At 40.3% G+C, this 20,516-nt stretch overlaps 1 protein-coding gene across 3 annotated transcripts in view; it reads left to right on the top strand.

Annotated features, from left to right (window-relative positions):
• Positions 1 to 3,396: 3,396 nt before the first annotated feature.
• Positions 3,397 to 20,516, top strand: part of SLC25A14 (solute carrier family 25 (mitochondrial carrier, brain), member 14) — a 42,844-nt gene continuing 25,724 nt past the window's right edge. The window contains exons 1-6 of one of the 3 annotated variants that reach the window (XM_006862827.1): positions 3,397 to 3,483; positions 3,620 to 3,856; positions 9,352 to 9,445; positions 11,652 to 11,799; positions 16,065 to 16,159; positions 17,630 to 17,715. In XM_006862827.1, coding sequence (XP_006862889.1) covers positions 3,791 to 3,856; positions 9,352 to 9,445; positions 11,652 to 11,799; positions 16,065 to 16,159; positions 17,630 to 17,715 — 489 coding nt within the window. In that variant the 5' untranslated portion in view covers positions 3,397 to 3,483; positions 3,620 to 3,790. Of the gene's footprint in view, positions 3,484 to 3,619; positions 3,866 to 9,351; positions 9,446 to 11,651; positions 11,800 to 16,064; positions 16,160 to 17,629; positions 17,716 to 20,516 lie in introns of all 3 variants that reach the window. The other 2 variants (XM_006862826.1, XM_006862828.1) reach the window with 2 other exon arrangements.

Below are 20,516 nucleotides of genomic sequence, written 5' to 3'. Positions count from 1 at the left end.
TCTATTACTAGGTGTTGGGACAGGCTAGTTTTGTTCAAAGCTGTACTGAAGGATAGCCTATGGTGGTACGTCAGACACCGGACCATTGTGAATGCCTCTATACAGCATCCTTGAAAGAGGAAAAAGACAGGACAGGAGAGGAAATTTAGGCACAGGAAGGTTTAGGTTTATATATTTTCCAAGAGCACACAATTGGTGAAACTTGGTCTGTCTAATGGTAAATGGTAGGTATATAATCCAGTGGAATGTGTAAAGTATCTGACATACAGGAGGCAGTCAAAAGATGGTTAGGGTTCTTATTACAGGTTGTTGTTGTTGTTATGTGCTGTGGAGTCGGTTCCGACTCATAGCGACCCGGTACAGGGTTTCTGAGGCTGTAAATCTTTACAGGAGCAGAAAGCCTCATCTTTATCCCGTGGAACAGCTGGTAGTTTCAAACTGCTGACCTTAAGGTTCACAGCCTGATTCGTAACCACTACGCTTCCAGAGCTCCTTGCGGAGGATATATGGGAAGGTTATTAAGGGGAGGAAGAAGAAAGGAAGGCCAATAGGCAAGTAACATTGCCTAAGCATATGCTAAGGGTCTGACACTGCTCAGAATATTGTCACATTTAATCTTCAGATAAGAGAACAGGCTCAGAAGAATGAAGTAACTTATTCAAAGTTATAGAGCTAAATCGTGATGGAATTTGGCTTCAAAAAGACCTTCTGCTTTCAAATGCAGTGCTGTTTTCACTCTTTATGACCAGCAGCTGTTTCTCTGGGGAGAGTAGGGAATTGAAGACACATTTTGGTTTAGTATAAATGAGAACTTCCTAACAGAGCTATCCAGTACTGTAATGGGCTGTCACCTGATATATACTTACACTGGAAGTATTCAAGTAGGTAATGTACAACAGTCTACCCTGAATATTATGTTGTGTGTTGGTAAGTGCCCTCGAGTCTGTTCTGACTCATAGCGGTCCTGTATACAGTTTCTCAGGAGCACCTGGTAGGTTTGAACTGCTGATCTTGTGGTTCAAAGTCCAGTGCTAATCCTACAGCGCCATACCAGGAGTCCATCTTGAATATTAGAGAAGGAATTTTTTTTTTTTTTCCAGTCTGGAATAGCCTCAGTTCAGAATCTTCTCATCTTAACTAGAAGATTTCATGCTTCTCTTCTCTTGAAAAGCTAATCACTTGCAGAGATCAGAATCCAAGCATAGACCAAGATAGCTTGAGCAAATACTGGTTTGTACAGTAGAGACTACAAACAAGGGGGTTGCAAAGGAAAACAACCGATTCTGATAGGATTACACTTTTATGTTGCAGTTTTAGAGAATGTTGACAATCAAACTGTTCGTGTGTTAAAAGAAAATAAAAGTATAATAGGTTTTATAATTTTGTTTTGACCAATGTCATTTTATTATTCAGTTACTATTAAACTTTCAAAGTAAATAATTTGAAAACAAAGGTCTTTTCAACAAAGTTTACTTACGTGCTTAGTGGAATTAGCTGGTGATGGCAGCAGTACCTGAGGAGGCAAAGTGCAACCTTGTAGAAAAGCAAAGAGAATACTAGCTATGATTCTTCAAGGTTGAGCAACCTGGAGTGTGGGGGATGTGCACAGCCCACAGCTGTGCCTAGAATCCATGTCATTGCAGAGCAAGTTAGCCAAGAACTGTGAGCTACAGCTTGGCTTTGATGAGATGTGAATTGAAGAGAATTCATATTTTGAGATGCATGAACATGTTTCTTACATCTTCTTTTAATGAAGTTTCGAAGTTAACCAAGGGGATTTATTCAAGTTGAAAGGCACTCTAGCATAGGAATTGAAGACCTTGGGTTCTAAAGTTTGACCTGTGTTTGAATTGCAGCTCTGCCACTTACCAGATTGCTATTGCTATTCCTCTTACGGTCTCAGTTTTCTCATCTGTTAAATGGGGAAGCTAATATAATATCTGTGGGGTGCATGTGAGCACATACAATTCTTAATACCGCTCTTGGCACATGGTGAGCATTCTTATTCCATCATATGAGCCTAATATTCTTATGTCCTGATGTGGTGCTGTGAGTTAATGCGCTGGACGGCAAGGTCAGTATGAACTGCAAGGTCGGGGTTCAAGCCTCATCAGCTGCTCCTCAGAAACCCTATATAGGGTCGCTATGAGTCAGAGCTGACTCGACAGCACTTAACAACAACAACATTTGACTTGGAGAAATATTTAAATGAAAGGAAAACAAACAAAGAAATGAAATAAAAATGAGAAAGCTCTGTTTGGATTCTGAACATTCATTCAGCAAATAACCCTTTAGGGCTATATGCCTTGCACTCTTTTTTGTCACACAGTAAAATCTTATACTCAATGTATAAACACTAACAATTATTGCAAACTCCTGGGTGATTCTAGATCCTTCCTTCAAGATGTTTAAAGGCCAGGTGTAATGCAGAGGCTAACTGGCTCACCCAGGGGGCTTTGCGGCACTCCTCCTTAAGTACATAGCAGATTACCCTAGTAGCTCTTCATTTTTGGCTGATTGTGAGGTGCGGATTCACTGGAATTCCTCTCTGTAATGTTTCACTTCTTCAGTTACTAATTTTTTCTCTCAACTGCAGTTTCTGATTAAACCATGAGCTTTGAATACATGTGGTTGTTGGCTGCCTATGAGAATCCATTCTGTCTCATAGAGATCCTCTATGCACAACGGCAAGGCTACCTGGGCCTGCACCATCCGCACATTCCTTGTGTTTGAGCACACTTTTGCAGTCACTGTATCAATCCCTCTCATTGAGGGTTTTCCTCTTTTTTGTTGACCCTCGACTTTATCAAGCACAATGTCCGGAGTCTAACTCGTCGGTCACTTAGCTTGGACACCTAGCAGGTGTTACTGAGCTTTGTTTTTTTTTTTCTTTTTTCTGCCTTCAGGCACCTCACTAATACTGCTTACCCCTCTTCCCCTTATTTCCCATTGTGGTCTCAAGCTCTTTGCAACCCCCACTCCCAGTTTCCCTACTTTTTCCGGGCTGTGAGCACTCAGGGCGCTCCATCCCATCACACCAGTTGTCCCCGCTCCCCTATCCCTTTTCTTCTGACCCACCCCTCTTCTAACACTAGTGTGCGCCCCTGGGGAGTAGGAAGCTTGGTGCCCAGGAGACAAGTCTGTCAGCCCCCACTGGTGAGCCTGAGAACTGCAGATACTGCCAGATCCTCACACTTTAGCTCCTTCTCCCTGGGCTTTGGGAAAGTAGGGTGCCCTCTCTAGGCCTTGGCATCCCTAGGCCAGACCTACTATTCTATCCCTCTTTGCACTTGGTGGTTTCCGCCTCTCACTTCGCGCCTTCTTTTTAGGCTTAAAGGAGGTGGAGTTGGGATGCCTGTGACAGTGTTGCCCAGGCAACGCCTTGATTACTTCCGCTGGTCTCAATGCTTCCGGGTTGGTGTTGCGGTGGTGTTTCCGACTGTGGGATCCTCAGTTTCCCAGTCATCCGATGAGCTCGAGCAGGTGAGGGGGCTGCGCCTGGACTTCCAGGCTGGGGAGCGGGGCTGGGCCGCGCCAGGCCGCGCCGCTCGGGGCCCGGCTGGCCTGGTTCCCGGCCTGGGAGGGGCTTAACGGTCCTTTGGTCTCTCTCTCCCCTCAGCTGAGCCCCTTCCCTGTCTTTCACTCTCCTGGCATCGGTGGTTTTACTTCTTCGATTGAACCCAGCTTCTCGACCCCCCTGGGAGGCCGCCTTCTTCAGGCGCCTCCCTTGTCTCTACGCACTCGCTCTGACAGCTGTGGAACTGGCAAGATCCGGCTACCCAGAGGGTGAATGGGTATCTTTCCTGGAATAATCCTAATTTTTCTAAGGGTGAAGTTTGCAACGGCGGCTGTGATTGTAAGCGGAGTAAGCAAACACCTCCATTGTATTAGTATGAGGGATGCTGTTGAAAGAGGATGTCCCCTGCAGTTTCTCCCCCTGCCACTCCTGAGGTTGAGACATTGAAGGCATCTAGTAAAATGCAGTTCAGTTATTTAACTGGGGTGACAATCATTACCAAACATGAAGGAATCTCTCAGGCAAGGTAACAGGAGGGACATTTACAGTTTTCTGTCAATGATTCCTTTTTATCCCCCAGACTAGGGATGCTTTTGAGTCCTGGTGTGGCGCTGAAGGATAAGCACTGGACTGCGAACCACAAGGTTGGTGGTTCTAACATGGCAAGTGCTCCTTGGAAACCCTATCAGGGTCACTAGGAGTCGGAAATGACTCGACAGCGCTTAACAACAAACAATAACAGGGATGCTTAGAATCATCATAAAGTCTTCCCTCCCTTTCATTGCCTCCATCATCAAGTTTCTTTGCGTGCTCATTTCTGTTCATCTGAAACCTCACCCTGCTTTGTTTTCTACCATCCTAAGATACGGTTCCAGGCTTTTCCTTGTGCTTGTTGCATCCTATTAGGCTAACATGGATGTGAATTTTTTGGAGTCCCTTTCCTGTTTAGCCAGTTGGTTTCAAGCCTTTCAGCATAAGCTGCTGCTTGTACATTTCTTGTCTGATACTGTTTCATTCAGACAAGCAAATTGTCTGTTTCACTTAAACTGGCTCTTTTCCTTCTCAGCAAAAAACATACTGATGCCTGCCTCCATGTGCTACGCATGTTCCCCCATTCTTGTCATTGGTTATTCTGTTTCCCTTTCCTCCCCCTCATCTATACCAATCCATGTTCTGCCTGCCCTCTGTCAAGGCCCATTTGACGTGTTCCCATTTCCCTAAGCCATTTCAAAGTATTCAAGGCCATATTGATTGTCTCTTTTTCTCTGATGAACTATTTTGATTTCTTCCACCAGAGTATAAGCTCTTGAAAGGCAAGTATTTTATTTCATAGAACTTTTACCCCCACCCTCCCCATCTCCTTGAATGATAAACATTGTCATGGGGCTGCAACATATGGTGTGAGTTTTTGCTTTTGCTTTTGCTTTGTTGGGTTTTGTTGTTGTTTTGACGTGGTGATTATACCCATAGCATATTTTTGTTTGGCTCTTCTGTGTTACCTCCTAAATATGAGAATCACTCATGTCTCTTCTTTCTCTTAAGAGAAAGCAAGAAAGGTACCCATGTTTTACTGGCCGGAACTTTTGAGTAATAACAGGGTTATGTAGTTTGCATTTTAGGACATTCTTATTCTCATTTGTAGGCTATCATTTTCCTTATTCAGATCTTCAGAATAATCTGCATTTTGAAGACATTTTTTATTGGCTTCTTTATATAATAAAAATATTTAAGTCCTTTCTATTTTAACTTTGATAAGACTTCTTTCCTTTTTCTCATAGCTGGGATTATTCCCCACAAGTCACAATCATTTTGAGAGGGATTGTAATATTTTACATAAGTAATTCTTTGCAGCCAAATCAAGGAAAGGGGATTAGTAGGCAGAGAATCTCTGGGGATCAGGGCATGTGTAGGTCAGGTCCAGCAAGTTACCTTTCTTTTACATGCAGGCTGAATATTTGGGTAAAGTACACCATATTGGAAAACCAACCACTTAATGAATGTCTATCCACCTCCTTGCAAACTATTATGAGGGTGACAAAAGGTATTGTAGAGCCTGGTGTCTGCCTTCAAGATTCTTAGATAATTAGGAGATGAAATAAATAACATGGAGGCAAATAGAAGAACTAAACCTCATTCTAGTCTCTCTCTTGCTCTTTTTTTTTTTTAACAACTACGATTAAGATAAGGGATAAACTGTGAAATAGGTGAGGCATTAACATCGTGCGTACATAGCCTTATGTAAAAGATTCGGAGATGTTAGCTGACAGCTTAATGATTCAACAGGGTGATATAATTCCCGAAAATAAACTTCAAATTCCACCTCTAGTCATTGGAGGATAATAGGGAGAATGAGAAACATTGTGGATATTTGGCTGAAGAAAGATGTGATAACTATCTTTAAATATTTCAAGGACTCCTCTACGGGAGAAGAATAAACCTTTTCAATATTGCCTTCAAAGAATGAGTGAAAATTAAAAAAGGCAGATTTTGGGGTCAGTATCAGGAAGGATTGTATCAATCAGACCTAATCCAAGGTGACATAGGGCTTCTTCATAAAATGAAGCTCTTCTAACTTGGAGGGCAAGGATTTTACTATCAGATGGGGGGAAAGAGGCGACTCATAGCGACCCTGTACAGGGTTTCCGAGGCTGTAAATCTTTACGAGAGCAGAAAGCCTCATCTTTCTCCCATGGAACAGCTGGTAGTTTTGAACTGCTGCCCCTGAGGTTAGCAGCCCGATTCGTAACCACTACGCTACCAGAGCTCCTTGATGGTAGTGGTGGACCAATACAATTTAAAGTGTGGAGACGGGGCACAAGTATACGGTAGTTAGTGTTGATTTGTCAAGTAAGGACACTAAACTAAATCATCTGCCAACTGCTGTTGCCCTCATTTCGTACAGGTGAGGTATTATATTTTAATGCTCTGAGAGTAGAAAGTACACAATTTTATAATGTTGTATGTTATTGAGTCGGTTCTGACTCATAGCAGTCAATCATGTATAGGTTTGTTTTGTTTTGCTTTGCTTTTCCTGAGGCTCAAATCTCTATGGGAACAGAAAGTCTTGTCTTTCTCTCAAGGAGCGGCTGGTGGATTCAAACCACTGACCCTGTGGTTACCAGCCCAATGTATAGACCACCATGCCACCAGGACTCCTCAATTTCATAACAGGCAGTCCTTTAAATTAAATACATTTAGCTGATAAAAAGGCTCCCGGTGTCTTTATTTCATTTAACCCACAATATTGAAAACTTTATTAGAGAACCAACCACCTGGCTGATGAACTGACCCAAGATTCAGTGAATGGCCCTTCTGTTACCCGTTTGGCCCTACCCCCTGCCTTTCTCTGGTTTAATATTGCTCTTTGAACCCTGGACACATCTTCCTTATTGTAAGGTTGGTAGCGGTTACTAAGAAACCCTGGTGGTACAGTGGTTGAAGTGCTCAGCTGCTAACTAAACGGTCATTGGTTTGAATCCATCAGGAGAAAGATAAGGCAGTTGGCTTCTATAAAGATCATTACCTTGGAAATGCTATAGTCAAAATTGACTGGAGAGAGCAGTGGGTTTGGGGTGTAGCCAGTATTAAAGCTCTGAAAGAGACTTTCTCTGTAATGAGAAGGGTTGAAAGAAGTCATAAAGAGAACACTTTGGCGAGAAACACAGCAGCAGCAGTCTGAAACATTTACATTTTCTGGGAAATCTAAATTGCTGAATGAAGAGTTCATTTTTTCCCTGAAACTCAAAAAGGGCATATACCACCACCCTTGCTTTTTCTTGCCTGCTCTCCTCTGTGTCATGTAATTCTGTCATTTCAAATGTTAACATATGGGCATGGCCGAAAAATTGATAAGACAATTTTTAGTACTCAAGACTCTTATTTCAGACTGCAGATGATATTGGCACAGTGAGTAAGCATTCATGTGTTACCTGAAAGGTTACTGGTTCCAACTCACTAGCTGCTCCTCGGAAGAAAGATGTGGCAGTCTCCTTCTGTAAAGATTACACAGCCTTGGAAAGCCTACAGAGCAATTCTGTTCTGTCCTATAGGGTCATTATGAGTCTAAATTGACTCAGTGGGTTTAGGCTCTGTTTTCTTTTTTTTTAAATTCCTATTTTGCTTTTATAGAATTTCTTTCAACAACTTTTCCTCCAAAAGGGCTATGGATTCTACAGTCTGCATATCGAATGGACTGCTGATCACATTATATTGAAAGGAAGTTTCCTATAAGTAGTTTTGTGCCCTGTAACTAAAACATTCGCCTGCAAGTTTACTGCCCTCTCTAGAAATCTGTTCTTCTGTGCTCGGTTACAGAGAATTCCTTATGTTGAAACAAAGCAAAACGTTATCTCCCTTATAAACAGACTGTAACTCAATGGTGCGAACCCTCATGTTGGGCAGGTGGGGGTATTTAAGTGTTAAATATCTGTTAAGATATAAATTTGGACACTTGAGTTTTCAAAATTGTAGCAATAATAGGTACCATTATTAAGCTAGGTGTCAATCACTTTTCTAGATATTTAATTTTCACAATAATCCTCTGATACCATTTTTATTATATTATTCTCATTTTAGAGTTGAGGAAACAGAGGCACAAAGAGGTTAAGTAATTTGCTCAAGGTCACAGAGCTTGTAGTGTCAGGATTTGAAGCTAGCCAGTGTGACTTCAGAGTCTTTTATTCCTGACCATAAAGCCACTTGAAGTTGCTTTTGAAATTCAGAAATAGACGTATTGTGAAGCTCTGGAAAAGGAATATTTAAAAGAAATCCAAGAGTCCATCCTAAGGAAGGATTATATTCCGCTAGACTAGGGTTCAGTAGATAAGCCAAGAACAGTGGTTCTTACAACCGAAGTGGCAGCATTATCTTGTAATATGCAAATTATCAGGGCAAGACCCATACCACCAATCAGAAACTCTGGAGATGTGGCCTGGTAATTTATATTTTTATAATCCTTCTAGGTGATTCTGGTGCACACTAAAATCTGGAAGCACTGGCCTAAAGGCCAGAGCTATAGGAAAAAGTAAGTCCACAAGAGAGAGAGAGCTGGGAGTGGTAGAAACAGAGGAAAATGCTGAGATGATGAAAAATGATAGGTCTAATGGGGGAAGGGGAACAGAAACTACTATTAAAGAATCAAGACATTAAAAAACACAACAGCAGTATTTACATGTATGTGTTTTCAGATTGTATGAGAAGGAAAAGGAGATCAATTAGGTAGATGTATGGTAAATGTCAGAAGAGAAGAAAGACATCAGATTGTTAACGTTTCTGTTGGGACTAGAAGGAAGATTGAAGAAGGACTTAATTTAGCCTGGGTGTAGTGGGGACACGTTGGGAGTAGCTAGATCAACTAAAACCCTAAAATTTAGTGGAGAGATGAGATTAAGAGTGAGAAGGTACATGTAAGCTAGTGCTTTGCATTTGAATCAAGCTAATTCAATGCTATCAATTGCTTTTATGAGATTGCTTCAGCCTATATCATTTGAACTCCTGGTTCCTTCACTTAGAATTGTCTAGTTGAATGTCTAAGTTGAGTGTGTTGGATGGACTGGGCCTTTTCTTTGGGTGGAGATGGGATAACACTAAAAGTAGAGAGAAGGAAGGCCAAAAGGTTTGAGTGAAATCCCATGCCTGTCCCACAGAATGGCAGTAGAGTACAAACTCATGGTTCTCCAGTACCTAAGACAGGAGGCCCCATTTTGTGTCATCACAATTGGTAAGGTTTTTCCTCTGCATCTGTTTTGTCAGTTTTGTTGGTATAAATTATATGATCAGACACTAACAAATGCTCTTCACCGTTGTGCCTTGTTCTGATTTATGTTTATTTATAGCACCAGAAAAGTACCACTGTAAGCCATGAGATGTCTGGTCTGAATTGGAAACCCTTTGTATATGGCGGCCTTGCCTCTATCGTTGCTGAGTTTGGTAAGAATGTGAAAGTTGACAAATCTACGCTTTATGGTGTAAATGGTAGCTAACCATGACAGTTATTTTTTGTGAAAACTAAAGAAAAAGAAGTTCACCCTATTTGTTTAAAAGGTTATTGTCTCAAAGCCATCAAGTCATATTTTCTGAGACGATACTATCGTGATAAAGTAAGTGAAGCAAGGAAGTCCAATTCAGAAAGCTTTTTTAATTTTTGATTATTCTAATCATTTTGTTAATTACCAAGCTTAAGTAATATTCAGGGAAGTATAGAAGGAGTTGGATACAATAGCGATTTCTACTATATTTATGTATTAATCATCTCTCTCTGGACTCAGTGTGGTGCTGCAGGATAAACACTGGATTGCTGACCACAAGGTCAGTGGTTCAGACCCACTAGCCACTCCTCGGAAGCCCTGTACAGGGTCACTATGAGTCAGAACTGACTCAACAACACTTAACAACAACAAATCTCTCTGTGAAGTTATTTATAAGTTCCTTAGTAAGTATCCAAACGCCTTTTTTTTAAACGTCTGTTCCATTTTAGAAGAAAAACAAATTCATGAACTCTTCTCTCTTATTTTTATTTTGAAATATTTGGACAGTTTTGTTCCCCATCTTCTAAATTGTATGTTTCCTTGACAATCCATCCATTTTTTTGGTTGACTTGCTCGGCATATATTCTGGTATTGTGACATCCATGTCATCAGTGACCAAAGCTACTTAATCATCTTGTTACCTTGTAGACCTTCAAAATATTCCTTGACGCATATTTTGTCAATGGAATAACCATTCTATGTGTTGACATAATGAGAGAGATACATTTAAAGCACGTAATTGAAGAAATATGTTAAAAAATGCATGATAAATGGAGTCACGTCAGACTCATGGAGATCTTATATATAACAGAACGAAATATTGCCCACTCTTGTGGAAACATGCTGAGTGAAATAAAGCTGTCTGACCAAGTAATATGTAAAAGAACAAACATCATAGGCTCCCACTTACATGAATTATCTAGAATAGGGAAATGTTTACATATATGATTTTATTAGTGTCTACAAGGAACTCTGGTAGCGCAGTGGTTACAAATCGGGCTGTGAACCACAAAGTCAGCAGTTCGAAACTACCAGCTGTTCTGTGGGAGAAAGATGAGGTTTCTGCTTCCGTAAAGATTTTACAGCCTCGGAAACCCTGTACAGGGTCGCTATGGGTTGGAACCAACTCCATGGCACATAACCACCACCACCACCACCAGGGGCTATAAGAATCCTGGTGTGGTGCTGCAGGCTAATGTGCTGGACTACAAGGTTGGTTTGAACTGCATGGTCGGTGGTTCAAGCTCACCAGCTACTCCTCGGAAACCCTATACAGAGTCGCTATGGGTCAGAACTGACTCGATGGCATTTAACAACAACAACAACCAGGAGCTATGGGAAGAGGGAAATGGGAAGTTATTACTGAAGGGTATGAGTTTCTGTGTAGGGTAATGGAAGGAAACATTTGGAAATGGGTAGCACTATTACATCATGGTGAATATAATGAATGTCCCTGAATTGGACACTTAAAACCCTCTAAAATGGCAAATGCTACATATATTTTGCCATAATATTTTTTAAGGGAAAAGAAATGCATGCTAAAGAAATAACATTGTTTTTGTTTTTAACTTTTCCACAAGCGCTGTGCTGGTAGTAGTCCTGCATTACCTAAGGAACGAGATTGAGTAGCACCAAATAGAACTTGACTATTCTCTTTTATAATATGAAGGAACTGCTTGTTTCTTATTAATGGATAAAACCGATCAAAACTTTGTAGTCACTATAGTAGCTGGGGCAGGTAGCCCTTCTTGCCTATCTCTGTCAAAGTTTGGGGAAATTTTCTAAGAGAAAGGTGAGGATGCTGGAGATGGTATGGCAAGGGGGAGAGACCAAGATCAATACCACATTGTATATTACAGATGAAATTAAACAAAATTGAAGTTCTTGTGAATGGTATTAGAACCTTCTTGAAGTACCTTTCTGCGTTACAGTTTCCGTTATGCTGTGGCTCACATCATGCTACATGGATACAGTAGAGTCCATTTTACACAGATGTCTTCTGTGTGCTATAAAAAGGATTTTGTCTTACCTTTCAAAAGTCGCTTCAGTCCAGCTGAAATTTAACTATTACTCTTTGGAAATACTTCTAAATGAGTGTTTTTAAATAGGAACTTTTCCCGTGGACCTTACTAAGACAAGACTTCAAGTGCAAGGCCAAAGCATCGATGTCCGTTTCAAAGAGATAAAATATAGAGGGATGTTTCATGCCTTATTCCGAATTTATAAAGAAGAAGGTGTGTTGGCTCTGTATTCAGGGTAAGGTTGGATTCTTTCCTTATATCATGAATAGAATTTTTAAAAAGTCTATTAGCTAGCTTTATTTGGGCTGGAGATTCATAAAGTCGTATAATGCCAAACCATATGTGGAGAGGTACCTCACCAAGTATTGGCAGTTATTGGAATGTTGTGTTTTTGTTGTGTGCCATTGAGTCAGTTCCAACTGATAACAACCCTGTGTAAGGTTTATGAGGAACGACTGGTGTCTTTCAACCACCTGTTTTATGGTCTGCAGTCCGGTGCTTAGCCTATTAGTAAGCCATAATTCAGTTTGTGTCCTTCCTAGTCACCATTTGAAGCTGTAATTCAGTATTGGTGTGCCAGTTTCTAGTTCACCTGTTTGCAAGACTGGAGCTTTGGATTTTGTGTTTATCTGGCTATCTGTGAGACATTTACAATGGAAGGTATATATATCACTGCAGCATGAAGGTCTTTGATCGCCATTGTTAATAGCCATTGTCTTTGTTTCTTTGGTTTTCCTCTTAAGTTGGCAAATACTGAACTTCTCATAAAAATTTCCTTTTTAAAGAGATACAATTTTGTCAGTTCAAACAGAAAATGTAGAATGAGAGAGACACTGTCAGGTAACCCCCCACCCCTTTTTTTTTGGTCCAACTTTTGATTAACCATCCATTTGTGGGTTATTGTCCAGTTTGCAGTTTATCTGCTGCCAAATTCCTAGGCTAGCCCTGTGTCTCGACTGCCAGTTTATGTACTCAGAGGAAAGGACATCAATTTCATTAGTTGTGGTGGTGGTTATGTGCCATGGAGTTGGTTCTGACTCAGAGCAACCCTGCATAGGGTTTCTGAGGCTGGAAATCTTTATGGGAGCAGAAAGCCTCATCTTTCTCCCGCAGAAGATAAAAGTTGTAGGGCAAAAAAAAAAAAAAAAAATCAAATAATACATCCTGAAGCTACATGTAAGGGATTCATGGATTGTCTGTTTCACCTTGTTCTTTTATCAACATAATCACATGATACTTTTGTAAAATCAGAAATCTGCATATTCAGTCATCATGTCTTAATCCTGTCTGAGCCGCCACTGACTGTCTTCCTATTTATATTTATTTATAACTCCTAAAATATGATTCTGCAAAATGGTAGGTTATTGCTTTCATGGTGTAGAGCTTGCTTTTCTATATTTCCTAAATCTGTATTAAAGTGGGAGCACAATGGCTCCATACGATAAGCACTAAACCACGAGGTGCACGGATTGAGCCTGCCAGCTGCTCCACAGGAGAAAGATGAGGCTTTTTTGTTCCCTCAAAGCTTTAAAGCTTTGGAAACCCTGAACAGGGTAGTGGGAACCCACTCAATGGCACTTAGCAGCAACAACATTTTAAAGTATTGTTTAGTATGTTGTGTTAAACAGGTCTGTGTCTTTTGGTATTTTGAAATGAGAGATTCACGTCTGCATAAGCTTCATTTTACTGCTCACCTCCTTCCAACATCAACCCCTTTTGTATTTCTATACTTTATCAAAGGGGTGCTGGTGGTGTAGTGGGTTGCTAAACATAAGGTCAGTAGTTTGAACCCACCAGCCACTCTGCAGGAGAAAGATGAGGTTTTCTGCTCCTGTAAAGATTTACAGCCTTGGAAACCCTATGCAGAGTCGTTATGAAATGGAACCGACTGGATGACACTTAACAATACCAACAAGGGAGGCATGAGTGAGAAATGCCTCCAGTTTATAAACAGAATTTAAATAGGGTGAGATCTTGGTTCCAGTACGTCCTTATTGATGGTATAAAGATGGGTCTGCAACAGGTAGGAAACAAGTTGATTAAAAAAAAAAAAAATTCCTTATGAGGTAGGTTGTTGTTGTTGCTGTTGTTGTTAAGGTCTGTTGAGTCATTCTGACCCAAGAGCCACCCGGTAAAGGGTTTCCAAGGTTGTAAATCTTTTCCAGAGTGGCTGGTAGGCTCCAGCTATTGAACTTGTAGTTTGCAGTCCCTTACTTATCCTACAGAGCCACTGTGCTCCCATGAGGTGAGTTGTTGTTAAGTACCGTTGAGTTGGTTCCGACCCTAGCAACCCTGTATAGGGTTTCCAAGGAGCAGCTGGTGAGCATGAACCACCGACCTTGCAGTTCAAACGGCTTTGCAGTCTGACGCATTAGCACACCAGGGTGGGTAGTAGTATAGAATTCTTTGTATATGTCGCTGGACCCCATTTGCTAATATGTTATTGAGGATTTTTTTTCCATCTAAAATCTTGAGAGATACTGACTAATCTGTCATTTTCATTTTTTGTAGTCTTTGCCTGGATTTGGTATTAGGGTTCCCACTTCACTTTTCTGAAAGAGAATATATAGAAACGGTGTTAATATGGTGTTATGTAGAATTCCCTAGTAAAATGATCTGGACCTTGAAGTTCGTTTTTTAGGAGTTTTAAAATTGTGGATTCTGTTTCTTTAATGATTGTAAGATGAATGAATCAGATAGTCATTTTCATCCCTGTTGAGTTTTGGTTGTTGTTATTGTTAAGTGCTATAGAGTCTGTTCTGACTCATAGTGACCCTGTATAGGGTTTCCAAGGAGTAGCTAGTGGTTTTGAACCAACGACCTTGCAATTAGCAATCCAGTGCTTATCCTACAGCATCACACTAGGACTCTTAAGTTTTTCTTTCTTTTTTTTTTTTTATTGTGAATTATATGACAGTTTACATGGGAGAACATTAGCTTTACATTCATCCTATCATATATCGTTTCATTGCCATGGTTACAATACTCTCCATACATCATCAACCAACCAAAGGGTATACCCTGCAAGCCTGCCCCCCAGTCTTCAGCACACAGCCCCTCTCCCTCTCTGAGTCTTAAGTCCCCAGCCACTCCATCTCTCCACATCATTGTCTCTGCCACCATCTTTGGCATCACTGCTTCTCTGGATAGGGTCCCACTCTCCGCTCTTCTCCCTTGATGGTCCCAGGGACCTCCGCTCCTAGACTGCAAAGTCAGTCACTCCCCTCCTTTTTCTACAAAACATCTACCTTTACATTTTCAACCCTCACAATCAGTCCTGATAACAATTATTCACTATTGTATCACAAGAGACCTATCCGTATCTCCTTTCATCAGCCCCACCCGGACAGATTGGACTACTCAGTGGAGATTCTCCCTTCCTCCAGGACTCTTAAGTTTTGGTAGTTGGTGGTTTTTGCGAAGTTAGTCTGTTTCTTGCAAGTCAGTGAATTTATGAGAATAAAATTATTTATAATGTTCCTTTGTCATTTTAATCGCTGCAGGATTTGTAGTTGCAGCCCTTTGCTACTTCCTTACATTAGTGGTTTGTGTCTTCTTTTTTTTTTTATCTTAGAGTCTTGCTATACACTTATCAATTGATTTAATTTTTTTTCAGAGTCAGCTTTTTGTTTCATTGATTTCTATATTTTCTGATTTTAAATTTTATTAATTTATGCTTTTTGTTATCTCCTTCCTTCTGCTTACTTTGGTTTTATTTTGCCCTTTTTCTAGTTTCTTAAGGCAGGTACTTAAATTACTGATTTATGGCTTTTCTTGTTTTCTAATGTAAGCATTTGATGCCATAAATTTCCCTCTCAGCACTGCTTTGGTTGCATCTCACATGTTTTAATATGTTGACGTTTCATTTGGTTCTTTTTTTTTTTTTTTAAACTTTTTTATTATGAATTGAGTGAAGGTTTACAGGGCAGATGATCAGTTTTATATTCCACAAATCATACATTTTGTTTAATCTCAATGATTGTAATCCCTTCGGTGTAACATCACATATCCCACTTGGTCCCTGTGTTTCTTGTTTTCATTCTCCCCCCACCACCTCGACCTTCTGAATTTTGTCCTTAGGTAAACGCTGCCCTTTTGATCTTGAATGGTTGACCATTCTATGGTGTGTATACCTCACTAGTTTTGTTGTTCCCCCTACATACCTATCTGTTGTTTGGCTAATTGATTCTTTTTTTATTAATGCATGGATTGTTTAGACATAGGTTGTCTAATTTCCAAGTGTGTGAAGATCTTGTTTTTCTGACGGATTTCTAGTTTGATTCCATTATGATTGAAGAACATACTCTGTATGATTTCAATTCTTCTCAGTTGATTTAGGTTTGTTTTTAAGACCCAGGTTATGGTCTGTCTTCATGAATGTTCCATAAATGCTTGAAAAAAAATGCATATTCTGCTGTTGAGGTGAGCAATGGAAATGATATAGTCGGTAGATGTATACCAAGTATAATTGACTTTTCTTTCTTTCTTTCTTTTTGGCAGAATTGCCCCTGCTTTACTAAGACAGGCATCATATGGCACCATTAAAATTGGCATTTACCAGAGCTTGAAACGATTATTTGTAGAGCGTTTGGAAGGTCAGTAAGTATAGACCTCCTCCCTCTCTTTTGGAGTGATACTCAAAGAGATTACTGAAACCATGCTTAGTTTAATTACAGGGTGCTTGAGGATGGCTGGTAGTTATTGCAAAGATAAAGTATGCTTGTGTTGATTTGGGCGAAGTTCTTGCAGCAGGAATATATGGGAACTGTTCTTCAAGTTTGTTCCTTTTTCCAGCATTGAAAACAACAACAACAAAAATTCTTTCCATTCTAGAGGGAACATGGTTCTTGTTCAGAAAAAATGAATGTCAATTTCAGCAGCAAGTGTATTTCAATTATAGTAAATTCTCTAACTGCTAATTTTGATATGTTTTTCCCCGTAGAATCAATTTTAGGCTACAAAGGTCTAGATTCTGATATACCTGGGGCCACCTTCCCCGCACTGAGTGCCCTCAATATGTGTCTCTACTTGATGCTGCAGCATTTACATCTCTCTAATAGCGTAGTGGTGGTTACGAATCAGGCTGCGAACCTCAGGGTCAGCCGTTCGAAACTACCAGCTGTTCTGCGGGAGAAAGATGAGGCGTTCTGCTCCCGTAAAGATTTACACCCTTGGAAATCCTGTACATAGTCGCTATGAGTTGGAATCAACTCCAGGGCACATAACAACAACAACAACAACAACAACTCTATTAAATGGTTAGTTCATTGCAAGCCTGGGGCAGCTGGATGGTTGGGGACAGCTGGAAAGCCTTTTGGTTAGTGATGTCCTTTGCATCACTTTATTGTCCTAAATCAACTTTCCCTGGAGTCTCTTTAAGGAACATGAAGGATTTTTCTAAAATAATTTCCTTTTGTAGACTTTTTACTTGTGTTTACTTAGTTTCTATTTGTAGGTTCCTCATGGTGAGGAGGAGTGGTGAAGATTGAGATTTCACTGTAGAACAATATGTTCTGTGGTTTCTTTGTTCTTACTGAGGAGATTTAGTTCCAAATGACTGGTTTTTCCCATTTGACTACAGAAGCCTTCTGTAAATCAGTAGAGAATTAGATAGATCAAAGGCAGTCAAAATTTGTTCTATTATACATAAGAATTTATCTTTTAATATCTAGTGTCTGAGTCTTAAGAGTTGATGTTTCCCTAGGGGGAGAAAAGACAGAAAAAAGTGTGTTTTTTTAAAAAAAACTTTTTGAAATGTTTGAAGGGGAAATATCAAATTCTAAATTTATGTGGGATATTAGCAAGTACATAGATGTGTAGGACTTGCTCAAGTGACCTTTAGAAATAATATGCTTTTGAAATCATGATTGATATTTTATAATGTTTATAAACCTCAGTGCTATTTTGGGATCTAGGTATATTTGTGTTTCTTTATTTTCATTAGCGTTGTAGTTTATTTCTCAGGCCATCTCTATGCCTAAGGTTTTCTTCCTCGGATGGCTGGGACTTAACACCCACAGACCTTTAATGTTTTTATTTTTATTTTTTTCCCTTCTTTTTTACAGATGAAACTCTTCTAATTAATATGATCTGCGGGGTGGTGTCAGGAGTGATATCTTCTACTATAGCTAACCCCACTGATGTTCTAAAGGTAAGAAAGATTTGCTGGTGGGGGGTGGGCACAGTGTGATTGATAATAAGAGCTTTGAGTCCAACTTGACTTCAGATCCGTACTCTGACAGTTACTAGCTGTAAAGCTTTGGGCAAATCATTTAACCGTTAGAGGCTTCCTCATTTATAAAATGAAGATGATCACATAGGGTTGTTCAGACTACCAGTAATATGAGTTTGTCAACTACCTATCATAGTACTTTGTGGGTAGTAGAGACTCAATCGTTGTTGTTGTTAAGTGCCATCAAGTTGGTTCCTGCTCATAGCAACCCTATATAGGGTTTCCAAGAAACAGCTGGTGGGTTTGAACTTCTGACTTTATGGTTTGCAGTCTAGTGCTGATCCTACAGTGCCCCACCAGGAGTCCAATCCATAATAGTCAGTTTAATCCAGGGATCTTCAAACTGGTGTGTGCAAACCCGTAAAGGTCCTTAAAGACTTGCCAAGGGGTATTCAGTTTTTAGGGAATCAAAGTTCAGATCTCTTGTTCCTGTTTGTACTATAGTGATGGTGGTTATGTGCCGTGGAGTCGATTCCGACTCATAGCGACCCTGTACAGGGTTTCCGAGGCTGTAAATCTTTATGGGAGCAGAAAGCCCCATCTCTCTCCCACGGAACACTGATCTTGCAGTTAGCAGTCCAGTGCTTATCCTACAGTGTCACACCATTATTTAAACTGATCACATAAAAGTATTAAATATATAACTAAAATATTAGAGAAGAGCCTAGGTTTTAAAAACTATTTTAGGTGGAGTTTTAGGGAAAAAAGTAAGAGGACAAATGCTTTATTTATTTGTTTCTTGGTTAAGTGGCTTTGTGTTGGCTGTGACTCATAGCAACCCCGTATAGGGTTTCTGAGGAGCAGCTAGTGTGTTTGAACTGCCAGCTTTGTGGTTAACAGTCCAGTGCTTATCCTACAGTGCCACACCAGGACAACAAATACATCTGTGTTGGAAGAAGTACAGTCAGGATGCTCCTTAGAAGCTAGGAGGGACCAATCCCTGGAAAAGAACATCATACTTGGTGAAGTAGATGGTCCGTGAAAAAGAGGAAGGCCCTCAACAAGATGGATTGACACCGAGGCTGCAACAATGGACTGAAGCATAGCAATTGTGAGGATGGTACAAGAGCAGGCTAAGGTGCATGTAGGGTCGCTATGAGTTGGAACAGACTTCATAGTACCTAACAACAACCATTGACTGTTGTTCTAACAGTCCATGGTATTTTCAATATTCTTTGCCAACACCATAATTTAAAGGCATCAGATCTCCTTTGATGTTCTTATTCTTTGTCCAGCTTTTACATGCATATGAGGAAACTCCTTGGGTTGGGTCAGGTGCATATTTGTTCTTTAACACTTTAAGGAGGTCTTTTGTAGCAGATTTGCCCAATGCAATATGTCCTTTGTTTTCTTGGCTACTGCTTCTCTGAGCGTTGATTGTGGACCCAAGTGAAATGAAATCTTTGACAACTTCAGTCTTTTTTTCTGTTATCATGATGTTATTTATTGGTCCAGTAGTGAGGATTTTTTTATTATTATTATTGAGATGTAATCCATACTGGAGGCTATACTTTGATGTTCATCAGTAAGTGCTTCATATTCAACAAGCAAGGTTGAGTCATCTGCATATCACATATTTTAATTTAACCTTCTTCCAATCCTGATGCTTGATTCTTCCTAATATAGTCTAGCTTCCTGGATCATCTACTCAGAATACAGATTGAATAAGTATGGTGAAAGAATATAATCCTGACTCAAATGTTTCCTGATTTTAACCTGGCAGTAACCCCTTGTTCTGTTTAAATGACTTCCTCCTGCTCTGTGTACAGGTTCTGCATGAGCTCAATTAAATCTTCTGTAATTCCCATTCTTTGCAATGATTTTTATGCATTTCACTTAAATTTTGGAGACTTCCAACTTTTCTAGGTTTGTACTTAGTACATTCTATGTTCCGATGATTAATGAATGTTTGCAGCTATTTCTTCTCATGTTGAGTTGTACCCCGTCAGTCAATGAAGGTCCTGGAAGTTTTGTTCCATCCATGTTATTTAACGTCAATTCTGCTTTGAGGAGGCAGCTCTTCCCCAGTCGTATTTTGCTTGCCTTCCAGCCTAAGGGGCTCATCCTCCGGCTCTATATCAGACATTGTTCCATTGCATTTCATAAGGTTTTCAGTGGGTAACCTTTCATAAGTGAACAGTATTCTGGTACTGACAAATGTTACACTGCTGTTCATAAGCAACATACAAGCCACCATGATATGACAAACTAGCAGATGAGTGACTGGTCCTTTCTTATACCTAGGTAAGCTTGACTGCCATTGTTAGAGTCATAATCTCAGACTGTGACAATACAAATAAAGGATTTCTGGTTTCATGTCAAAGAGTCCTGGTGATGCAGTAGTTAAGTACTTGACAGCTAACTGAAAAGTTGACAGTTTGAACTCACCAGCTACTCCGCAGGAGACAGACACGTCAGGCTGCGTCCCTAAAGATTTTCCGCCGTAGAAACTCTATGAGGAAGTTCTGTTCGGTCTTATGCATTACTGTGAGTCAGAATAAGAAACCGTGGTGGAGCTGTTGGGTAAGCGTTGGGCTGCTAACCACAAGGTTGGTGGATCAAAACTATCAGCTGCTCCACAGGAGAAAGAAGAGGTTGTCTGCTCCTGTAAAGATTTTATAGTCGGTATAGGGTCGCGAAAGGAGCTCTGGTAGTGTAGTGGTTACGAATCGGGCTGCGAACCTTAAGGTCAGCGGTTCGAAACTACCAGCTGCTCCGTG

The sequence above is a fragment of the Chrysochloris asiatica genome, unplaced genomic scaffold (assembly GCF_000296735.1).
Source record: "Chrysochloris asiatica unplaced genomic scaffold, ChrAsi1.0 scaffold00051, whole genome shotgun sequence".
NCBI classification, from domain to species: Eukaryota; Metazoa; Chordata; class Mammalia; order Afrosoricida; family Chrysochloridae; genus Chrysochloris; species Chrysochloris asiatica.
Note: the sequence above shows the minus strand (reverse complement) of the source record. Positions and strands in the feature narration are given on the sequence as shown.